The sequence below is a fragment of the Typopeltis vanoorti genome, chromosome 14, assembly GCF_054136105.1.
Source record: "Typopeltis vanoorti isolate ZY-2024b chromosome 14, IOZ_Tvanoo_1.0, whole genome shotgun sequence".
NCBI classification, from domain to species: domain Eukaryota; kingdom Metazoa; phylum Arthropoda; class Arachnida; order Uropygi; family Thelyphonidae; genus Typopeltis; species Typopeltis vanoorti.
The window spans coordinates 32,354,822-32,379,701 of NC_143562.1; the positions used below are offsets into that span (position 1 = coordinate 32,354,822).

General features: G+C 35.1%; 1 protein-coding gene across 2 annotated transcripts in view; it reads left to right on the forward strand.

Moving 5' to 3' along the window:
* The window catches only part of CSN4 (COP9 signalosome subunit 4), a 253,522-nt gene that overhangs the window by 25,847 nt on the left and 202,795 nt on the right, over positions 1–24,880 (forward strand). For both annotated transcript variants that reach the window (XM_090404172.1, XM_090404173.1), the window contains exon 2: positions 6,477–6,556. In XM_090404172.1, coding sequence (XP_090260298.1) covers positions 6,477–6,556 — 80 coding nt within the window. The remainder of the gene's footprint in view (positions 1–6,476; positions 6,557–24,880) is intronic.

Consider the following 24,880-nt stretch of genomic DNA (forward strand, 5'->3'; position numbering starts at 1 on the left):
CCATGAATGAAGGGGATATTCATTCAGAGCACATCTGCCCTGAATGAATATCTGAATGTATTCTGAAGATCAAAAGACTGTATAAAGTAGGTGTCAAATGGATGAATTAAGGGACAAGTAGATGTTTGTTGTACAATCCTTGGGTGGATATGGGATACTAGTTTGATATATAGTTTGAATGTGATGTGGAGCTTATATTTATTAAGCACTTCAGATATATTTTAAGATGTGCCCTGAATGAATGGGATATTGAAAGTTTTGCTGTTGTCTTGTGTATTAGGGAGGCATTTAATTTCATTGATTGAGTTTACTCGCCCAAAAATTGTTGAAATAAGCGAAATATAGTACGAATAGGAATGATATTCTGACAATAGAAATGGAAGGGTATGATGTTTTCTGTGAGGATAGAAAGCACATGTAGGGAAGGGGATGCTATTGATGACAGTAGGTAAATTATGTCCACACAAAGAGGAGATGTGAGATATAAATAGTGGCAATGGTTTTGAGTCAGTGGAAGTTGACAGAAAGAGATATTTAGTTGGATGTTGCTATAGGCCAGGGAATGTGGAGGGAGGTGATAAAGCACTTGGGTCAGTGAACAAAGGAAGAGTAATTATTACGGGTGATTTTAATGTTGGCAGTATAGATTGGAATGAAGAGATAGTATTTGGGAATAAGGAAAATGAATTTCTCGAGTTCTTGAGAGACGATCATCTCAGGCAATATGTAAATGAGAGCACACGAGGATGGAAAGTTTTACATCTGATCATTTCATCAAATAATGTGATTGTGAGTGGAAGTTTTGCACTTCCAGTTGGTGAGAATAATCATTTAGTGATCGCTTGGGTTGTTGCTAGCTATATGAGAAAAGGATATATGTGGAATTACAAGACTGGTGATTATGAAAAGCTTAGGAGACAGTTTGCAGCTATAGCATGGAATGAGGTGTTAAACAGGAGGAAGATAAATGCTGTGTGGGAACTGACCAAAAAACATTTAACAATGTCAATGTGCGAATGTATTCTGAAGATCAAAAGACTGAATAAAGTAGGTGTCAAATGGATGAATTAAGGGATTAAGCATGAAATTTAGAAGAGGTTTGGAGGTAACACAATATGAGTAATGGTAGTAATCAATTGCATTAAGAGTATAAAGAGCAAGATAGGCAAGTGACTCAGTTGGTAAGAATCACAATATGAGCAGAAATTAGCAAATCAGGCCAAAAAAAATCCTAGAGAGTTTTCAGATATATGGCAAGTAGAAGGAAGATTGATTATGGTAGGATGATGTTAATGGATGAAAATGGTAGATTGGTAACTGCTGCAGAAAACATGGTTGAGGTATTTAGTGAATGATTTATAAAGGTGTTTCATCCTCATTAGGATGAAATCATGAAAAACTCAAGCATAGAGGACATAGGAGAGGATGGCTTAATTGTGAGTGATCAGGAGGTATATGAGGAAATCAATAAGGTGATAGGATTTGATGACATATCACTATGTGTCTTAAGGCAGTGTTCCAGGGAATTGGAAGTAGCATTGCCATACCTGTTTAATAAGAGTCTTACAATAGCACAGGTTCCAAGAGAGTGGAAAGAAAGTGTTCCACTGCATAAAGGTGGTGTGGCTATAGGCCAGAGTTGCAGTTAAGGTACTGGAGAGATTGGTGAGAACTACAATATAGAAATAGGTTGATAACAGTGGTATTCTGTAGTTGTCATCATGGGTTTGTTAAAGAGAGAGATCATGTTTTACTAATTTTATTATGTATTTTAAGAAGGTGACAAATGTCTTGGATAAAGAAGATGCATATACAGTGGTATACTTAGATTTTTCAAAAGCTTTTGATAGACTTTCACATGACAAGCTGTTAAATAAATTGAAACAGATGAGATTGGTGACTGGCTGTCAGATAGGTATCAGAGTAGTGTAGGGGGGGGGGGTCTGTATTGGGACCATTGTCATTCAATTTGTATATCAGTGATATTGGGATGGTGGTTTAAATGGTGATATGCAGCTGTTTTGCAAATGATGCAAAATTGGGGAAATTTTGCACCAGATGTTATGGCCTTAGAGGAGGACTTCAATAGATTGTATGAATGTGCAGATAATGGAACTGTCAGTTCAATGTTGCAAAGTGTAAGGTTTTGAAATTTGGTAAGCAATAATGGTATGCAAAGGTGGGGAAACTTTAAAGAGGAGATGAGAGATCTGGGAGTGGTGGTGGACAAGGACCTGAAATTCATGGACCACATTGCACAACTTGCGAAGTTGTCACATTTGATCATAGCAATTATGTGGAGAACCCCTGACATGCAGAAATAAAAGGTTATGATTCCATTGTATAAGGCCTCAGGTATCATGCCTCGTATGGATTATTGTGCACAGATTTGGTCACTGGGTTTTCAAGGTGATGAAAATATGTTAGAAAGGGTTCAGAGAATATTCACAAAGATGGTCAGTGATTTTTAGAATGTGGAGTATGAAGACAGATTAAAAGAATGTAAATTGCAAAGCCTCATGAAGAGGAGGGATATGATTGAGACATATAAGTTAGGGGTTGTTATCAGGTTGACATGAAAGAGAGGATAGAACAAGAGACCATCCCTCTAAACTGCATAAGGAGTGTGTGACAGAGAGGTGAGGAGAAGGCTCTTTGCATGGACAGTGGTGGGTGAGTGGAATGCATTAGCTGAGTGTGTTGCAAATGTGGATCAGTTTAAGACATGGTTGGATAAGCTTTGTGTGTGTTAGTGTGTACCTCCCATGATGAGCCTCTGGCTCAGTGGAGGTCAGATGTTATTAATATTAATAAATTAGTATTTTATCTATTTTTTGGGGACTATAGCAATTGGCCAAAAAAAAAGTGGTGAAGGCGGGAGAGTTCACTGGTAAGAGCAATATAATTGGGACAGATAGCATTGGCTCTGTGTTCGCATTTTTAGGATGCCATACTGTTGATCTGGATGATAGTATAATATATGAAATATGTTTTTTCCAGTATATATATATAGGCTTCCTGTAACTAAACCATTTTTAGTTACAGGAAGGAATAGCATATGGCTAGTGTGTCTAGGAAGGGCAGATAGTTATTTGATTCTTTTTCCATTGCGAAATAGATCTTAGAATGTTGGCTATTTCAATGCACTAAAATTGTATCCAATGTATCTGGGCCATTTAGCCAAGTAGCACACATCATCTACATAGCACACCCAAACAACTAGTTTGAGTGTGCTTTAAGTGTTGTTCTGTGGAACTTGGCTATGAGGTAGGGGTAAACCCATTCAGGTTGTTAGTATATTTTTCATTTCCATGTGAAATAAGCAGCATATCTTATTAATTAGAATAATAATTCAAATATGCTTTCAGTAAAGGGTCTCAGTTAAATGCACAATAGTAAATGGTGAAGTAATATCGAAGCTGCTAATAATCATTCTCAGTAGTGAGTATTAAATGCTATTGGATTGAAAAATCAATCCCAATAGTCACTCATTTTGTTTACGTGCTAATATGATCTTGTAAAAGTACATGTAAATGACACTTATGTTCTTGTTTGTTTCAAAGGATTATTACATTATAGAATCAATTTTATTTTATGTGATTGTGAATTAATGTTAACTGTTTTTCTGTGTGGTTCATCATCATCAAATTCCTGACATGTACCCTCAAGGGGTGTACAGAATATGATAGTACTACATGAAAAATTTACGTCATTACTAACTTCCTATCTACAATTTTCCTCCAAATCAATCTGTTACCTGTCAAGACTCTAACATTGTCAAATCTTATATTTCTGTCTTTTAAGGCACTTTTTACTGTATCAATCCACCTATATATTGGTCTTCCTGTGGGTCTTTTTCCTGCCAGCCTGGCAGAGAACACTTGTTCTAATCTTTCCTTGCCCATTCTGTTTATGATAGAAGTGACCATGGGTGTGTGTTTATGATAGAAGTGACCTTCTTGGGTGTGTGTGCTATTTCCTTGCCCATATCATGAAGTGATGATACCACCTGAGATTAGCTCTGCTAACGCATTCCTGGACTGACAATGTCAAGTTCTTTCCTAATATCCTCGTTTTTAATATGATATTGCCATTGATGCCGTTCGTGCCCCTAATCTTTCTCAGGACTCGTATCTTGGTTTGTGTGGTACATTTCTGAACTTATTAATCACTAGTTGTTTTGTGATTCGACACTCCAAGAACATTTGAAACCAGCAGTGACTATTTTCAATAGCATCCTTAAATTATGGAAATAAACAAGAACATAAGTGTCATTTATATGTGCTTTGACAAGATCATGTTATGTTGTTGAATGCTGTCAATCATATATCTATTCTACAGTGCAATGTGTGCAATATTTTCACAAAAATATTTTGTAAGCCTTTGAAAATTTTCAGAATGTTGCTAATCAGAAATAATGTAGCAATGTTTTGTTAAGAGCAATTTATTCTTTTAAATATCTCAGTAAAGATTAAACAAGAAGTATGGTTGAAGCTAGATTGGGAAATCTTTAAGATCAGCATTAACTTTGGGGAGAGGGGGGAGATGAGCTGCAAATTGATATCTTTTATTAAAAAATATAAGTGTATAATTTCTCTTTGAAATTATTTGAAAAATAATAGTTTTAATCTTCTTCTCTAACTTATTGAACCTCTAAGATTCTTTGCAAGTTCCAACTTCTTCCAATCTTTTCTCTTGAGTTTCTGATCCAGTGCAATCCAGAATTCCCATCTGAGCTAAGTCTTTTTTGGATGTTATCCTCTTGTTGTCAAGGTCTTCCTCTAGGTCACTTCTGTCATTCCTCATCTTTGTTTGTTCAGCCATTCTCTTCTCACCTTTTCTTCAAGCCATCTGTCTGTAAGCTTTGATTTCATCAGTTAGTAGTGAGAATAGTTTGTATAGTTCACAGAAACTTTTTTTTTAATCTATAATCCCTTTTCGTAAGACAGAATTATTAGTGATCCCTTGGTACTGGATAGGTTAGGTTTTTTATATTCTAGTGTCAATTTTTTGAGAAGTTTTAAATAAAATTAGAATATGTGAGTGATTATTGAACTTGTGTCGGTGTAATCATGCTTGACGATGTTTATTTCTCTCATAAACTAAACAAATATACAATGTATGGTTGTAGTGTATTTTCAGTAGTTTTATAATAAATATTTAGTTTACTAACATTTATCAATGTTTGCCGCAAACCCAGAATCCTATTTCGTGACCTATCCTGGGATTGGGACCCATAAATTAAGAACCACTGGTATAGTTGTTAATGATGCCTTCTCATTTCACTTGTTGTGTTATCTCTTACATGTCCAAAGAAAGATTTTACTTTCAAAGCTATATAAAGCTTTTACAACTTGGACTGTTAGGTTCCTGGTTTCTGTTCCATATAAAAAAATAAAAATAAAAAAAAGTCTAATTGAATGTCTTGTATATTTGTATTTTGAGTCTTATGGGCTAACTTAATTCAAATATGAAGTGTATTTTGATTATTACTTAAAGTGATAACTTTCATTATTATCACTACAAACCTGCTATACTTGTTTACTTCATTTGGGGGGGGGGGATAATGTTACATTTGTGTGTTAACACCAAATACAGTACATTTTCGATATAGCAAATGACAAAAGCTTAGACCAAAGTCCCAAGGCATAGTGCGATTTTAATGGAATCTATCTACTATAACAAAGTATTTCTATGGTCCTTATTAATTAATCGTCTCCGGTAATGTTAAAATGAGTGTCAAGAGACCAGAGGCAAGCTATCATGTGAATAACCAGTTAGGAATGAGTATTTCCAAAATTTCATAGCATCATGTCAAACATAGTGAGATTTTACATTAAAGATCCCAAGAAATTATGGGTAGGCCCATCCCATAATGCATAGCATTATACATTGAAAGGGCATGCCATTGGCATTATGGGATAGGGAATTGATGTCAAGTCATTAATTTCTATATACAAGTAGCCAGACATGAAGATACATCCGCATACTTGGTTTGCTTACACTTGAATAAAGAATTTTAAAAAAATATAAATTCTTGGCATTTTTAATGTATAGTCTAACCAAACTTTCGACAGTGAGATTTTTTATGTTCGACAAAATTTCAAGCACAGTTTATATTTTAAACACAGAAAACAGGAACTGAACCTGTGTATATAAGCATACATTTCAATTTTGTATACAAATATTTTGTTTAGGCATAAAATATTAGTAATCCCATGTATAACACAGTGATGTTGTACCACAGTAGAATCCGTTATGTTGATATATTTGCAGACAGCAAGAAATAGTTCTGAATATTGAAGTATCTGTTCATATTTAAACTTCTGCTAACAGTGCATACATTATAAAATGCTGTGTGATTGATTTGTTTACAAATAATAATGCCAAGGAAGAAAAGTGTATACTTTTCTTCCTTGTCCTGCTATATAATGAGTATTGAAAGCTCGTAATTTGGACATATCTTATTTCTGTAGATATAGAAATGTTCTCGAAGGAATTTTAAAAAGTGAGGGAGAAGAATTGATTGATGGCTTAAAAGCTTTCGTGGAAGCTAGTAAGTTTATTTTTAAATAATGTTTATCATTATTTTTATTTTTTAAATAATGTATTGATGATGATTTTCATGAAAACTGCCTTCAAAAATATTATGTTCATAATCGTTTCTGGTTAGTCATCAAACCTAGAGATATATTTTATTTCATATGATGATCTTACTGTCCACATAATTACATTACAAAAAGAAAAATGAAACATTTAATAAAATTGATTTTTATTAAATTGGTGGCTTGTGGAGGTTTTTTTTTTAATATCTGTTTTGTAGTATTTTTTGTTATAAAATTAGTATTTTATAATATTAGTACAAGTTTCATGTTTTTAGTATTTAGCATAACATATTTTTATTGAGATATTGCAATAGTAAATAGAGCTGTAAAATGGCGCTAAAAATTCACAATAAACAGAATGTTAACAAGAACAGTGAAGTGTGAATAAGAAAAGATTTCCTTGCTGAAGACAAACTTGAGGATATTGAAAAATAATTTAACCTTCAAAGTTGCAAAGTTAAAACAGATTATTAGACAGATGATGCAAGCAGTGTTTAAAGGAACACAGGGAGAACAAGAAAATGAAGCAGAAAAATGAGAAAAACAAAGCACTGAATCAAGTATGTTATTGAATATCAAAAATCAGGTAGGTAAAGTTGACTGTAAAACAAGGTTTATATTATTTGGTGTGGTAACTATCATAAAACATGCCAATGATGACCAGAGCAAAAATTAAAACTATAGCATATACAGCTGAAACACAGAAAAGCAAAGCAAAAGAGATCTTAATTCTAATAAGTATGAATGACTTAACTAGCAATAAGTTCAGTATGAGAGAGAATATGAAAGGATTGTTGGAAGAAGCAAGAGTAAAGAGTTAGTAAGCAAAAATCCTAGCTATGATAGAAATGAATTAAGAAATAATACGATAGCAAATGTGAAAGCAAGGCATATGACAAGGTGCCAAGAGAGAAGCTATTCAAAATGCTACAGTTATATGGTGTCAGTGGTGCATTATATTAAGCAACACAGTTAGAATTGAAGGAAGTACAGGAAGATGGTTTAATGTTAAATCTGCTGTCAGACTAGGATGCACATTATCCCCGCTCTGTTATTCATTATCTGTATGGATCGCAATGAAGGAAAGTGGTATCAAACCTTTATATGGACTTTTTCAATTGAAGGTGAATTAGCTGATCTCATATGGAGGTAGCAGGGTTTTTCATCCCGCATACAGACAAATCAGCCCTTCAGAACACACGCAATTTACAGACAAAAAATACTTGTTGCGGTGGATGGCGCTGGTGTGGTTGATTGGTAGTAGTGGAGGTAGAGAGTTGTACAGTGAGTGTCCTCCCGCAGTGAGTCATCGGACTCCTTGGAGGTGTCACGAATAATAATAATAATAAACCTGATATCAAAATTCATCATCATCATCATACGTATCAAGGATTTAGGCCTAGCATGGCCTGTTCCGGCCTTAGAAGTCATCGTTGAATTGTTTAAGAGAACGTCCTAGTTTTCTTTTTCCTAACGGTTTGTACTTTAAGGCTTGTTTTGGTAATCTTTCTGTTTTCATTCTTTGAATGTGTTCCATCCATCTATGTTTATATTTTTTAATTTTTTATATTACTGGTTCTTAGTTTAATTCTTTCATAATATCTTCATTTCTTTTGTGATCAAATAGAGTATACTTTGCAGTTTTTCTCATAAACTTCATTTCTGCTGTTGTTAATCTTTGTTTGTCTTTTTGTTTTATTGTCCATATTTCGCTTCCATACATTAAGACCGGTAAGGCTAATGTATTGTATATTTTTAGCCTGGTTTGTTTTTGAACTAGGTTTGGTTTAAATATAGAGTTAATTACACCTATTATTTTTAAATATTTTGCAATTTTTACGTTTATATCTTTTTCATTTTCATATGTGATCATACATCCTAGGTAGTTAAATGAATTCACCTGTTCTAAGATCTTGTTATCTATTACAATTTTAGTTCTTGCTGGATCTTGTCCTTTAAAGGCCATAGTTTTTGATTTTTCTGTTGATATTATCATACCATAATCTTTGGATATCTCATTTAGATTTAAAATAGCTTTCTGTAAGTTATCTTCAGAATTTGTAATTATTATTTGGTCGTCTGCAAAGAGGAGAGTGTTTAAGTTAACTGTAGGTGAAAGTTTAATTCCTTGGTGTATATTTTTACTCCATTTTATTATTATTTCATTTAAGTAGATATTAAAAAGAGTTGCTGAGAGGGGACATCCCTGTCGGACCCCTTGGTTTATCTCTCTTGTATATGATAGCTTGTGATTTAATCTTATTTGTATTTGATTATTTTCATATATACTTGTGATAGCTTTTAGGATATTATTTGGTATATGTCTTTCTTTTAATATGTTAAATAATATGTTTCTTTTAACTTTGTCAAATGCTTTTTCAAAGTCAATAAATGCAATATGTGTTTCCAAATTATATTCTCTTCTTTTCTCTACTATTAATTTTAGGCAAAAGGCTGGGTCTATACATGATCGTCCTTTTCTAAATCCATTCTGTACCTCTAGAATAAAGTTTTCGGAATATTTCATTAGTTTGATATTTAAGATTCTGCTATATATTTTGTAACAGGAATTTAGTATACTGATACCTCTATAGTTTTTAGGGTCATCTCTATTACCTTTCTTAAAGATAGGAATCACAATTGCTTTTTTTCATTCTATTGGGGGGATACCAGTTGAGTAAATTTTGTTTAAAAATAATAAGAGTCTTCCTTTGAATCTTGTTTCTGCGTATTTATATAGTTCTGAACATAGCTTATCTTCTCCAGGTGATTTTCTGTTTCTTGTTTCTTTCAGGCTGATTTCTAATTCTTCTTCAGTTATTTCCTTTTCATTTTCGTTAATTGTTTACCAGTTGTCTTTTTTAAAATATTTGTCTGTCCACAGTTCTGTGTAGTAATTTAGAAATTCTTCTAATTTTAATTCAGTGTTTAATTTTATGTTTTCTTTGGTATCTGCATTTAGGTGTTTCAAAATCTTATATACATTGGGTCTTATTTTATATAAATCATGTTCTAAATTAGAAACAAATGTATTCCATGATTCTCTGTCTTTTTCTGACTTCTCTTTTAGCTATGGCTCTTATTCTTTTATATTCTATGTCATCTTCTAATCTTTTACTGCTTAACCATTTGTGATAGGCTTCTTTTTTCTTTTTAATTATTTCTTTGATTGTATCATCCCAGATCTTCAGTTTTTTTTCTTTTATTGAATTTTTTGGTCTTTCCTAAGGTTTCCTTTGCAGCTGCATTTAGTATCATTTTTATATTAAGCCATTCTATTTCTGTTTCTTCATTTTGTTTTATTTTATCTAGATATTGGTTAATTCTTTGTTCATATAGCCATTGTACATTTGTGTCATTCAATAGTCTAGTTTTATAAGCAAGTGTTTTAATTTTTCTTTCTGTTCTTGTTACTTGTAGCCATTTAGGTGGTAATCTTAATTTTATTTTAACAAGGAAATGGTCACTGCTTATTTCATATCCTCTGTGAACTCTAACATCTAGTGAAAATTTTGATGTCTTTTCATTTAACATGAAGTAATCTAATATTGATTTCCATCCTCTTGCTGCCCAAGTATATTTATGTATGTCTTTATGTTTATAGAAGGAATTCATTACTTTTAGGTTATTATAAACTACAAAGTCAATCAATTTTTTACCATTTCTGTTTAGAGTGTGTTCTCCACGTATTCCTATATTATTATTAATTTTCGTGTTTCCAATTCTTGCATTTAAGTCTCCTGCTAAAATTATGTGGTCATTTTTATTTATTTTATTATATATGTTTTGTAGCTGATTATAAAAATCAATATTATCCTGTTCTCTTCCTTCTTCTGGGGCATATAAACCAATTATTGTTAAATAGCCTCTATCTATTTTTATTCTAGCATCTATTATTCTTTCATTCCATAATTTATAATGTTTTAACTGTTTTGAAAGGGAATTATGAATCCAAATCATGACTCCTGCATGTGCTCTTTGGTCTCTGTCGACTCCACTGTATATCACATTAAAATTTTCAGTTCTCATAGTTCCTTTTAATTTCTTTTTTGTTTCAGTGATTACTGCTATTTTAAAATTTCTTTCATTTAGTAACTGGTCTAATTCTATTTCTTTATATGCTATTCCTCTTACATTCCAGTTTGCTATGTGTATTATATTTTGTCGTTTCCATTTTCGTTTTCCCTTTTCCATTCCAGGGTCGTTTCCCATAGATTCAATCCGATTATCTTTTTCTGTCAGTTTACAAGTAGGATTATGTTCTCCATGTCAGGGGACTAGCCTGACAATGGAATAGTTCAGTGGTAGGGCTGCTACCTAAAGGCTTCTGAACTAGCCTTCTTCCGAATTTAAACCCATAGGAGGAATAGTGTATATTGAAGGGGAAAGAGTAGATTATAGAAGAAATATAGTAAAGTTTATAGAGAGGGCATAGTTGTAAGGCCAGGAATGAAAAGACCCCATGGCCCTCGAGTACTCTAATAGCATAAGGGTCATAAAGTAAGAAGAGTTGGCTGATAATGCCTTATAGGAAAGATTAAAGTAAGTGGATCTTCCTCAAAGTAGAAGAAGGAGAGGATAGATCCAGCTAGGGGTCCGCTTCCCTTACAATCAAGATGATTGTCCCTTATGGCCCTGTTGGTCCACGAGTCCTTATTCAGTATATTCGGACCACCCCACCATATATATTATATATATATATATATTATATATATATATACACACACACGCACACACACACACATGGTGGGCTCCCCCTATCCACCACCCAGGGGACGCGCTCTCTAGGGGTTACAGGGTCTCCAAAGAGAGCATTTAGTATCATTTTTATATTTAGCCGTTCTATTTTCTATTTCTTCATTTTGTTATCAAAATTTTGATATCAAAATTGGAGATGTTAATTGTTGCTTTATGCAGACAATGTTATACTTCTAAATAAATTCGTCTGCAAGATTCCCTGACTAAATTGAATAACTGTTGTAATAGATATTGTATGAAGGGTCAGCAATAACATGACAAAGACAATGAAAATAGGCAGAAGCATTGAAAATATCAACTGCATTGTGAATGGAGAACCTATAGAACAAGTGAAACGTTTCAGCTACTTAGGCATGATTTTTAGTGAAGATGGAAATAGGCAAGAGAATCAACAAAGCTGGTATGGTAAGAAGTCAACTGAATAAATTTATATGAAACGAGAGAAATTAGTCATCATCATCATCAAATTCCTGCCATGTACCCTCAAGGGATGTACAGGATATGACAGTACTACATGAAAAAATTACATCATTACTAACTTCCTATCTACAATTTTCCTCCAAATCAGTCTGTTACTTGTCAAGACTCCAACATTATCAGATCTTATATTTCTATCGTCTAAGGCACTTTGTACCGTATCAATCCACCTATATCTTGGTCTTCCTCTGGGTCGTTTTCCTGCCAACCTGGCAGAGAACACTTGTTTTGCTAATCTTTCCTCTCCCATTCTATTTAAGTGACCATACCATCTGAGATTAGCTCTGCTAACGCATTCCTGGATGCTGACAATGTCAAGTTCTTTCCTAATATCCTCATTTTTAATATGATATTGCCATTGATGCCATCTGTTCACGCCTCTAATCTTTCTCAGGACTCTCATATCTGCGGTCTCTAGTCTTTGGTCAAGTGTTTTACTTCTGATCCAGCTCTCAGATCCATAAGTTAAAATTGGTTTGAACACAGTCTTGTATACAGCTAATTTAGTGTTCCGACTAATTTCTTTCTTATTCCATATGAATTTATTCAATTGACTTCCCACGATACCAGCTTTGCTGATTCTGTTGTCTATTTCTATATTTAGTTTACCATCTTCAGTAAAAATTGTGCCTAAGTAGCTGAAATGTTTTACTTGTTCCACAGGTTCTCCATTCACAGCACAGTTGACATTTTCAATGATTCTGCCTATTTTCATTGTCTTTGTCTTTTTATTGCTGACCTTCATACCATATCTATTACAACAGCTATTCAATTTAGTCAGAGAATCTTGCAGACTTGTAGCGGATTTATTTAGAATTATAACATCATCCGCATAAAGCAAAGAGCTGACATTAACATCTCCAATTTTGATATCAGGTTTAATACCACATTCCTTCATAATGTGATCCATATAGATAATGAATAACAGAGGGGATAATGTACATCCTTGTCTCACACCAGATTTAACATTAAACCATCTTCCTGTACTTCCTTCAATTCTAACTGCTGACTCACAACTCAAATAAAGACTAGGTATTGCTTGATATAATGCCCCATTGACACCATATAACTGCAGCGTATTGAATAGCTTCTCTCTTGGCACCTTGTCATATGCCTTTTCCAAATCGACAAAACTTAAATACAGATCTTTGTTATATTCCCATGCTTTCTCGACTATTTGTCGTAAAGTGAAAATCTGATCCTGACAGCCTCTATGGCCTGAATCCAGCTTGTTCTTCACCAAGCTTTTCTTCCACAATTCTTCTCAACCGTTTCTCAAGTATACTTGCATAGATCTTGCCAGGAACACTCAGTAGGGAAATACCTCTGTAATTCTCACATTCAGTTTTATTTCCCTTTTTATATATGGGTACTATGAGAGCTCTACTCCTATCATTGGGAATTCGTCCCTCTGTCCAGGCTTTCTGAACTATGCAGCGCAGCCACTGTAAGACTCTTATACCACCATACTTCAGCATTTCTGGTCGAATATCATCTACTCCTGCTGCCTTTCCACATTTCAAGCCTTTGATGGCTTTTTCTACTTCAAGTATGGATATGTATTCTTGACTGCATGCCTGGTCAGTGTTTTTTATCACTGTGTTGTCATCACTACTTGTTTCATTTAGCAGTTTTTCAAAGTAATTACTCCATACTTCAAGGATATCTTTTTCTCTTGTTTTCATTTCACCTTTATCATCTCTAATTCCTTTTACAGCACTCTTTCCTCCATTCCTAAGCTTCTTCAACAACCTCCAGAATATTTTACCACCTTCTTGATATTTATTTTCTATATTCTTGCCAAAGTCCTCCCATGACTTTTGTTTAGCTAGTTTTACACACTGTTTAGCTTTCTTACATTTGTCTCTGTATTCTGTAAGAGTAAAAGCTGACTTATTTGCCAGGAACTTTTGATATGCTTTCTTCTTTTCCTTCACTGCCTCTTTAACTTCCTTTGTCCACCAGGGAGTTCTGCTTTTTTTATCCTTGCACACAACCTCACCACATGCCTCTCTGGCAGAATCAATCAATGTTTCCTTCAGAGTTTGCCACTGAATCTCCAAGGTTTGATTCCTGTTCTCAAACTCTTTCATTTTCTTTTCAATAATATTTCTGTATTTTAGTCTACAGTAAACATCTGAGAGCTGCTCAACTTTTATTCGCTTTAAAACTTTCTTACATGTTATTCTTTTCAATATGAAATTCAATTTTATCCTGCTCAAGACTAAATAGTGATCATTTCCAATTTCAAATCCTCTGTACCCTCTGGTGTCCTGCACCAGGGAGAAAACATCACTATCAACAATAACATAGTCAATGAGACTTTTCTTATTCCTAGCCTCTTCTCTCCATGTGAATTTGTGCACATTTTTATGTTGGAACATGGCGTTAGTAATAACCAGTCCATGTCCTGAGCAGAAATCCAACAGATATTTGCCATTATTATTAGCTTTGCTCTTTTCTCCAAATTTTCCCAAAATATTTTTGTATGTCTCACAATCATTTCCTACTCTACTATTTAGATCCCCAACAAGGACCAACTTTTCCTTTTTCATTGTGTCAGTTGCTTTTTCTAAAGCGTGAAAAAATTCCTCCACTTCTACCTTAGTAGAACCTTCTGTGGGACCATAGGCACAAATAAGTCTCATTGTCCAGTTCCCCATTCTCATATTTGCCCACATTACTCTACTTGAGACTGACTGCCATTCAAGAAGATTAGTCTCGTATTTTGTGTTGAATACTATGGCTACTCCTTCTTTTCCTTGATTGTCATTGCCTGAATATAACATTTTGTATTTATTGCTCAGAAAGATCTCACCAGTTTTGGTCTTTTTTGTTTCAGTCACCCCTATTATGTCGATCTGGTACTTATCTAATTCCTCAGCTAGCTCCATTTCTTTGACATTCAGGCTTATATTGATAGTACCGATCTTTAACTCTGGTGATGTTGAGTTGGTGTGTGTTTTCTGATTTGTTCCAGTAGCTGACTTTTCGCTGTTCGCCCTGGTTCCCTGGCGAAAACAACGGGGGCCTTGTTTAACCGGGCGAAGCCCCAGCCGGCATGAAATTTTGTCATTTTGTACCATCATTTTTTATTTTGGTTTAACCAATAATATACAATTTGGTCGGCTAAATCCCAAATTGCCAGCCCATCCTCGTTCGTTCAGTATCAAAGTAGATACCCAACAGGGTGCACCACGAGAAGGTGAGGATTGGACATTAGATCAGAAGCCCTGGTCGGTTCTCCGCATCCCTTTAAAGGCTATGTGGAGAGTCTCCTCTCAGTTATACAGCTTTGACCTTTAAGCACCCCGAGAAATTAGTCAAAACACTAAATTAGTTGTATACAAGACAGTGTTCAAACCAATTTTCACATATAGCTGGGTCAGAAGTAAAACATTTGATCAAAGACTAGAAACCGCAGATTTGAGACTCCTGAGAAAGATTAGGGGCGTGAACAGATGGCATCAATGGCAATATCATATTAAAAATAAGATTATTAGGAAAGAACTTGACATTGTCAAATGTGTTAGCAGAGCTAATCTCATGTGGTATGGTCACTTAAACAGAATGGGAGAGGAATGATTAACAAAACAAGTGTTCTCTGCCAGGTTGACAGAAAAAAAGACCCAGAGAAAGACAGGTAGATCGATACAGTAAAAAGTGCCTTCGAAGAGAAAAATATAAGATTTGATAATGTTGGAGCCTTGACAGGTAACGAATTGATTTGGAGGAAAATTGTAGATAGGAAGCTAGTAATGATGTAAATTTTTCATGTAGCACTATCATATCCTGTACACTTCTTGAGGATAAATTTTAGGAATTTTATGATGATAGCAAACGATTCAAATGTGGGTTATGTAGAAGGAATAGATGCAAGTTTTTGGATGTGTGGAGTGAGTTTGAGGGAAGAATGAATTATTATAAGGGTTTCAGCCTACACTTACATGCGTTTGATATCAGGAGTTTTGAGAAATTATTAATTCATATGAAACCAAACACAGAGTCAGGGAAACTAGATTATGATAGGAGTAATGATGGGAATGTGCATTATCATGTAAATGATGATGAGAAGAGAACAATTTTGCATTTGTCAGGTTTGGACTTATCAAGCATGTGCAAGAATGCATGCTGAAGTATGACACTAGAATATAAATCTGCAAATTGTTCAACTATGTCATTCAGACTATAGAGAAGAATGTACAAAAAGCACGTAGGTTACTTATGTCTGTATGCTAGGAGTATCAGAAACAGGAGTAGTTTGTTGCCTTGGTGAATACATGGGGATCTCGGATTGCTGGCATTAGTGTAACCTGGCTAACAGAGGTGGACATATTAACTGGTATCGATTGTAAAGGGTACAATATTTTTAGGAAGGATATCCACTAATGATATTGAATGATTTGAATCCCAGTTAGAGTTGAGACCTATGACTGCAATACTAGTAACAGTTTTCCATGGGCAGCAAGTTTGAAGACATTTGGTGTCCTCAAACTTGCTGCCACAAACAAGATCAAATACATTGTGCAGTATTGTTACAGACCTGGTGTATCAGTTGTTAGTGATGAAGAAATGCATTAATAAATAAAGATGGGTGTAAAATGATTAAACATAATAGGGACTTTAATTATCCATATATCAATTGTATGGCAGTGAAATCTTATGAGAAGAATGAAACTGAATTTATTAAGCTATTATGAGACAACTTCCTTAAGTAGCATGTGACAGAAGGAACTCCAGGTCAAAAAGTGTTAGATCTGGTTAGTGTCAGAGAGGGGATTTCTGGGTGGTGATGGCGTTCATGTGGTATTGACTTGGGAAGTGGCTAGGTTTATGAATGTTCCATTCAGAAAAGGTTACATGCTGAACTACAAAGCAGGAAATTATGACCAACTGAGGAGAGTGCTGGGTTCTTCACCATTGTATCGGTTTTTGGATGGAAAGGATATCCACAGTGCATGGGGAAGCATTTAAAATGAACTTAAATGATGCAGTATCAGAGTGTGTCCCTAGAATTTGAAGAATAACTAGAGTAGGAGTGAAATGGATGCATAATCTTATTAAGCAAGAAATTCAAAATAATATTGAAAGCTAAGTCTGAGTATGAAAAGAAACTGGCTCTGCAAGCTAAGAACATTCAAAGAATTGTATTGTTATGCTGGAAGCAAAAGAAAGAATCAGTATGAAAGAATAGCATTACTGAATATAAATGGTATACATGTGACAGATTCAGAAGATTCAACTGCCCATTTTACTAAAACCAGTGAACCTGGTGTATGCAAATTTGAGTTCACTGCTATCTCTTCCCTGGTTGAAAAACTCATTTTAATGAGGAGGTATTACAGGTGTTGCACAAACTGAATAAGAATTCAGCTGAAGTGGCTCTTTCTTTGACCAGGCTATATCATTTGAAACCAGAACAGGGAAGATTCTACAGGAGTGAAAAGAATGCATGATAATCCCATTGCACAAGGGTGGTGCAAAGACTGATGTATCCAACTACAACCTATCAGTATCTCTGAGTGGTGGTGAAGAATTTGAAAATTGGTTAGAACTTGCATACAGAAATGGGTTGACGGAGAATCTGTACATTGCAATGCACAGCATGAGTTTACTGAGGGAGAAATAATATTTGACCAGTTTGCTACTATTCTCAGTTACTATTCTATAGTAACTGAGTTAGACAAGGGGAATGGATACACCATGATACTTTCAGACTTTAAGGCTTTTGATAGAATACAGCATGGAAGACTTTTGCATAAATTGGAGAATATGGGATTGGATTATAAAATTTAATTGAGAATAAGAGGATGGCTTATTAATAGATATCAGAAAGTGAGATGTGAGTATGCAAGATTTAAGATAACCAGTGGACAACCTCATGAATGACTCCTTGGTCCATTGTTATTCGTTCTTTACGTTAATGACATTGGAAAGGATTTGATAGGAGACATAAATTGCTGATGATGCAACTGATGTGCAGTACTTGCAGGATGATTGAGTGGCTGAAATTGTGGGCATGTGAAAATGGCTGTCAGTTCAATGTTAGTAAATGCAAAGTCATTTACTATTTGCACTTGGATGTAATATAATAATGATATTGGAGAAATCCAATGATTTTTTGATACATTAAAGATAATAGGAGATGAAATGCAAATAATTCCAATATTAGTGGCTTTGTGGTATATATTGGTACTGATTTTATTATATTTATACCATCTCAGCTCAGATGAAGTCCTGTTCCAAGTACTGTGTCATCCTTATCTTCAAAAAATACATACATGGGTATGTCAAATTAATAATCCTTTAATATAATAAAATACGATAATCTATTATAATTACAGCTATTTTGCCTGCTTCAGTTTAGGAGTGCCCCTGTTTAAATATCATTGGCTATTTACTCATGGATTCTTACGGCATTGTAGATGTAAATTTACCAAAAAGTATATGTAGCATAAGGAAGAGAAATTTACACATACCTTTTTTTTTTCTGGGTGTTGCAACTTTTCTTCTTTCTGCGATGTCCGAAAACTACTGAGTGTGTGTGTAGGGGGTAGGCAATTTGGGAGAATTAAATTAGAAAAACCCGGGTTTTTTCAGTAATATATATATAAATATATGTTATATAGGGTGGGGAAAAGGTGAAAGAGTTGATTTTTTATACAGGAAGGGGGAAAAGGGGGTTGATGGGGTGCGGTCCGTTTAGACTATTTTTGGTCGTCATCTGAACACATTGGGAAAGTGGATGCTATGTCAGGTCGGGTAGGTGCTTCTGTTTTTGAAGTGTTTGTGTTATCGCCTATTGGTCGGGGTTGTGACCTCAATTTTATGTTGTGAAGCTTCCAAACCTCGGAGGTTATGTAGGGCCTGTGTACGTTGATAGAGTTCGCATCACATTTTATGGCTATTGTTTCCAATATTCTAAGCATTGTTTCATTGTCTTGTCGATCTGCGGGGTATGTTTTTGTTCAAGGGCGTGAACAGCTATTTCCATTTTTCCTGTGCTTTGTATTTGATTTTTCTTTTTGATGTTATGTTTTTTAGTGTTTAAATGTTCAGGAATAGGGATGTTACAATCACGGAAGTGTTCTTGTAGTCTTGCCCATAAAGACCTAATGGTGGAACCTGTGTAAGTGATATCACAGTCTTTTTGGGCAGGGAAATTTATAGACTACACTGTGATGTTCAAATATTTCTTTCTGTGTGTGAGGCTTGGTGGATTTTAGGAGATTTGCCAGTTTTTGGTTTGTGGTGAATACCAGTTTGTAGTCAGTATGTTTGAAGATGTATTTATAGGCTTTGTATGTGTTTTGAGTGTATGGAAGTTTGATCATTTTTTGTGTTGGGAAGTTCGTTTTGGTACTTGGGTTGTTTTGGTGGTTTTTTGCCGTCCTGTTTGCATAGTTAATCAGTTGTGTAGGATAGTTGCGATTTATGAAGATCTGTGTTAGTTTTTTTATTTCTGCGTTTAGACTATTCTGATTGGTTGAAAATTTGTAAGCATTTATGAATTGTGATAAGATGACAGATTTTTTAATAGAATATGGATGGTATGAGTGAAAATGGAGGTAGTTTCTGATATGCGAGGGTTTGTGGTATACTTCCGTGGCTATTTTGTTGTGTGTTCTGGTTAATGTTCAAGTTTAAGAAATTGATGGATTTGTTCCGTTCAGTTTCTGTGGTGAATTTTAATCTGTTGCTGTAACCGTTTAGGGATGTTTTTCACTCATAACCTCCCCACCAACCCCCAAACCCCCCTCGATCACAAGACACCCTTAAAAATAGCTTTCGCCTAACGCACATACCAACACAAGCATATGTCATGGTTGCAAGTCACATGTTCAATGAGTGCATAAACTTTACAAAAAGTACATACCAAAAACCATCCTAACATACACTGCTCAAAAAATACACATAACGTTCCTCAAAAAATGCCTCGATCACAACATCACACCAAAATTTTTAATTGTGGGGTGTTTAAGGTGGTGATGTGTGTGGGATTACCAATGCACAGAATATCGTCCACGTATCTGCCATAAAAGGTGATGCTGGGGGGGGGAGGGGAGGGAAGGGTGGAGTAGGAGTGATTCTATATGTGCTAGGAATAATTACGCTAGTTGTCCACTGATGTTTTGGCCCAAGGGGAGTCCGAAGATTTGAATGTACATGTTGTTGTTGAACTTGAAGTTTGCCGAGATTATTAGTTTTATTAAGTTAATAATGTCAATGGGCGTTAGTTTAGTACGATAGTGTATGGTGTGGTCTTCTGTGAGTAGTGTGTGTATACGATGTCTAAAGTTCTGGGGACGTCCACGTTAGTCTATAAAGAGGCCACATCCAATGAAGTGAGGATGTCTTCCTGGGATAGGTTTAAGTTTTTTATTTTTTTGAAAAGGTCATCAGTGTTTTTTATCATGAAGTTAGACATTGTAATTAATGGTTTGAGAAGTTTCGCAACGAATTTTGATAAAGGGGCTGTGGTGGTATTTTTGTAGGAGACTATTGGTCTCGTCGGGTCCGTCTTTGTGGGTTTTTATTTGTCCGAACATACAAGGGGTGCATGTAGTGCAGGGGGGTTGTGTTTTTCTGTGTGGTTTTGTCTATTTTATTTTCATTTTTTAGGATGTGTAGGGTACTGTTGATTTGTTTTATGAGGTCGGGGGTAGGGTCAGTTTGTATTTTTCGGTAGGTGTGTTGGTCGGTTAAGATGGCTGTTATTTTGTTGTGGTAATCGGTTTGGTTTGTGATGACTAACTACGGTGTCCCCTTTGTCAGCTTTATTGATAATGTTCGGGTTCCTCTTTAGGGACAAAAGGGCTTTTTATAAGTTGGGAGTGATGTTTGGTTTAATTATTATTTTACTGTTTATGATGTTAATTTTGTGGACTATTGTTTCTTTGTTAGAGTCATATTCTAATTTCGCTTGCATTTCGGTAATGATGTCTCTGTTTTGTATGTATTTTGGGGATACACCAAAGTTTAATCCTTTGCTCAGGATGGTGATTTCGTCGGGCGTGAGGTTGTGGTGCGATAGATTGATGATGGAATTGTTTTTTGTTGGTTCTAAGGCAGAAATATCCAAAGAGTTGGAAGCAACGCAATTGTTGTATTGGGTGTTTGTTAGTGCGTACCATTTCTTTGCATGTCGATCTTCTATTAACAGCGTGTAGTCGTTGATGTGAGATTGGGTATTATCCCAAAAAACTGCCCATTCGTTTGTGGTTAGTAGCTTTTTCAATCTGTTTTTTGTTTTGTGACTGTATGAATATGCTTGTTGTTTCTTTTTAAATCTGTTGTTTATGGCTTGTTTTATGAGGGCACGGGATGCTCGGTAGCAAATTTCTTTGTTGCCGCGTACTGTTGCGAATTTTGGTGTGATGTTGTGATCGAGGCATTTTTTGAGCAGTGTATGTTAGGATGGTTTTTTGGTATGTACTTTTTGTAAAGTTTATGCACTCATTGAACATGTGACTTGCGACCATGAGATATGCTTGTGTTGGTATGTGCGTTAGGTGAAAGCTATTTTTAAGGGTGTTTTGTGATCGAGGGGGGGGGGTTTGGGGGTTGGTGGGGAGGTTATGAGTGAAAAACATCCCTAAACGGTTACAGCAACAGATTAAAATTCACCACAGAAACCGAACAGAACAAATCCATCAATTTCTTAAACTTGACATTAACCAGAACACACAACAAAATAGCCACGGAAGTATACCACAAACCCTCGCATGTCGGAAACTACCTCCATTTTCACTCATACCATCCATATTCTGTTAAAAAATCTGTCATCTTATCACAATTCATAAATGCTTACAAATTTTCAACCAATCAGAATAGTCTAAACGCAGAAATAAAAAAACTAACACGGATCTTCATAAATCGCAACTATCCTACACAACTGATTAAAAACAGGACAGCAAAAAACCGCCAAAACAGCCCAAGTACCAAAACGAACTTCCCAACACAAAAAATTATCAAACTACCACTCAAAACACATACAAAGCCTATAAATACATCTTCAAACATACTGACTACAAACTGGTATTCACCACAAACCAAAAACTGGCAAATCTCCTAAAATCCACCAAACCTCACACACAGAAAGAAATATTTGAACATCACAATGTAGTCTATAAATTTCCCTGCCCAAAAAGACTGTGATATCACTTCACTTACACAGGTTCCACCATTAGGTCTTTATGGGCATGACTACAAGAACACTTCCGTGATTGTAACATCCCTATTCCTGAACATTTAAACACTAAAAAAACGTAACATCAAAAAGAAAAATCGAATACAAAGCACAGGAAAAACGGAAATAGCTGTTCATGCCCTTAAACAAAAACATACCCTGCAGATCGACAAGGCCATCATAGTAGACAGACAAGACAATGAAACAATGCTTAGAATATCGGAAACAATAGCCATAAAATGTGATGCGAACTCTATTAACGTACACAGGCCCTACATAATCTCCGAGGTTTAGAAGCTTCACAACATAAAATTGAGGTCACAACCCTGACCAATAGGCGATAACACAAACACTTCAAAAACAGAAGCACCTACCCGACCTGACATAGCATCCACTTTCCCAATGTGTTCAGATGACGACCAAAAATAGTCTAAACGGACCGCACCCCATCAACCCCCTTTTCCCCCTTCCTGTATAAAAAATCAACTCTTTCACCTTTTCCCCACCCTATATAACATAATAATATAATATATATGTTTATATATATATATATTACTGAAAAAACCCGGGTTTTTCTAATTTAATTCTCCCAAATTGCCTACCTCCCCCTCCACACAATAGTTTTCGGACATTGCAGAAAGAAGAAAAGTTGCAACACCCAGAAAAAAAAAGGTATGTGTAAATTTCTCTTCCTTATGCTACATATACTTTTTGGTAAATTTACATCTACAATGCCATAAGAATCCATGAGTAAATAACCAATAACATTTAAACAGGGGCACTCCTAAACTGAAGCAGGCAAAATAGCCGTAATTATAATAGTTTATTAAGAGGAGTAACATGGGAGTTTTCCCAGAAATAATATACATAAAATACAATAATTTAATTTATACCTTTTAGCATAAGTTTTCTCTCCAACAGAAAGATCCGTGTCCATATTGGCAGAAAAAAGAGCAGACCCAGATTCCTTCACAGTGGTCTCCCTCAGGACTCTGTGTTATCCCCTTTACTTTTAACATCTACGTGTATGACTTACCACATACCAGCTCAGGCAAGTATATGTATGCTGATGACCTAGCGATCTGACATCAATACTTTGCCAACCTGGAATTAATCTTGAACACAGACCTGAACATCCTGGAAGAATACTTCAAGCAGTGGTACTTGAAGCCAAATCCAACAAAAACTGTGTCCACAGTATTTCACCTGAACAATGCAGAGGCGAATCGACACCCCAACCTTTCTTTCTGTGGGAAAATAGTAGAACACGAGCCTCACCCGAAATACCTTGGAGTGAGCGTGGACAGAAGCCTAACCTATAAAAGGCATATCGCCAACCTGTCCAACAAAAATAAAACAAGAAACAATATTATTTCAAGGCTTGCTGGAACAACCTGGGGTTGTGGTGCAGAAGTCCTAAGGTCATCTGCACTAGCACTTGCATTCTCTGCAGCAGAATATTGTGCTCCTGTCTGGGAAAGAAGTGCACACATTAACATTATAGACACCAAGCTAAACTCTACCATGCGCACAATTAGTGGGACAGTGAGTAGCACCCCTCTCTCCTGGCTGCCTGTCCTATCTAACATTGCTCCGCCAAACATATAGTGAAGACAAGCCTCGATTAAAGAATTTAATAAAGCAATGAGCAACCCACTCCTGCCCCTTCACCAGACTCTCATAAATCCGCTAGTCTTCACCTAAAATCTAGAAAGCCTTTCTGGTAAATGGACGAACTCTCTTCAGCTGCCCTGTCATCAACACCTGACATATGGAAAGGATACTGGTCCAACAAACGGCTTCCTGGTAGATGATCCCTGTGCTCTGCAGCCTGGTTTTGCTCATCCTAGGAAGATTTGGTTATCAATCAACAGGATCAGAACTAACCAGAGCAGATGTGGCTACCTACTACATAAAGGGGGGGGGTTAGACCACCCTTATTGTGATTGTTCTCCTGTGGCTCAGATGATTATTCATATTGTGAACGACTGCCCAAGGCTCAAATTTCATGGTGGTGGTCTACAGAAATCCACAAGGTGACAAATGAGGCCTTGGATTGGCTTTCCAGGCTAGACATTATAGCTGTTCTGTATTCCTTTTGACATAAGAATAAATAAAATAAAGCCTAAGTTTGATAGAGAGGTACTTCATTACCAAAATAGCTTTGCTTTACCTTGTTTATGTTAAATTATATTTGACTAAAAATTTCCAGAGTAAGTACAGATGCAATTACTAGATTATTTACGTACATGAAAAGAGTGAATAACTGACTCAACCTATGAATACATGTATAAAATGTGTGTATGTTTATATTATATAAAGTAATTATATATAAATATATCCTTATAAAAATATATATTTTTATATATACTCTTATATACGTACAGTACATATACATATTACTAATGAAATTACGTTATTATCAGGAATTCAAAGTTACCATTTCCCAGAATTTTTACATATTTAGACCATCACTGCAATTTAGATTTGGATTTCTATCACTCAAAAAAAAAAAAAAAAAAAAAAAAAAAAAAAAAAAAAAAAAAAATCCTTATGCTGAATTTGTGTGGCATTTAGAAAGAATCTGCATGACCTTCCTTTTAATTCAGCTAACAAGGTAAAGTCGCAGATATTTTATATATTGTAAAATTACTACAGTAATAATAAATTTATATTGTGACCTTTTTCTTGACTATTAGTATTAATAAATTAAAGACTTAATTCTGTATGTTAGTCAAGTAAATATTAGTTTAACATCCAACGTTTCACTGACTGATATTTGTCAGCATTTTCAAAGGAATACACTGGTAAGCAATAGAAAGTAACAAAAACTAGGAAACTAACCGACAAT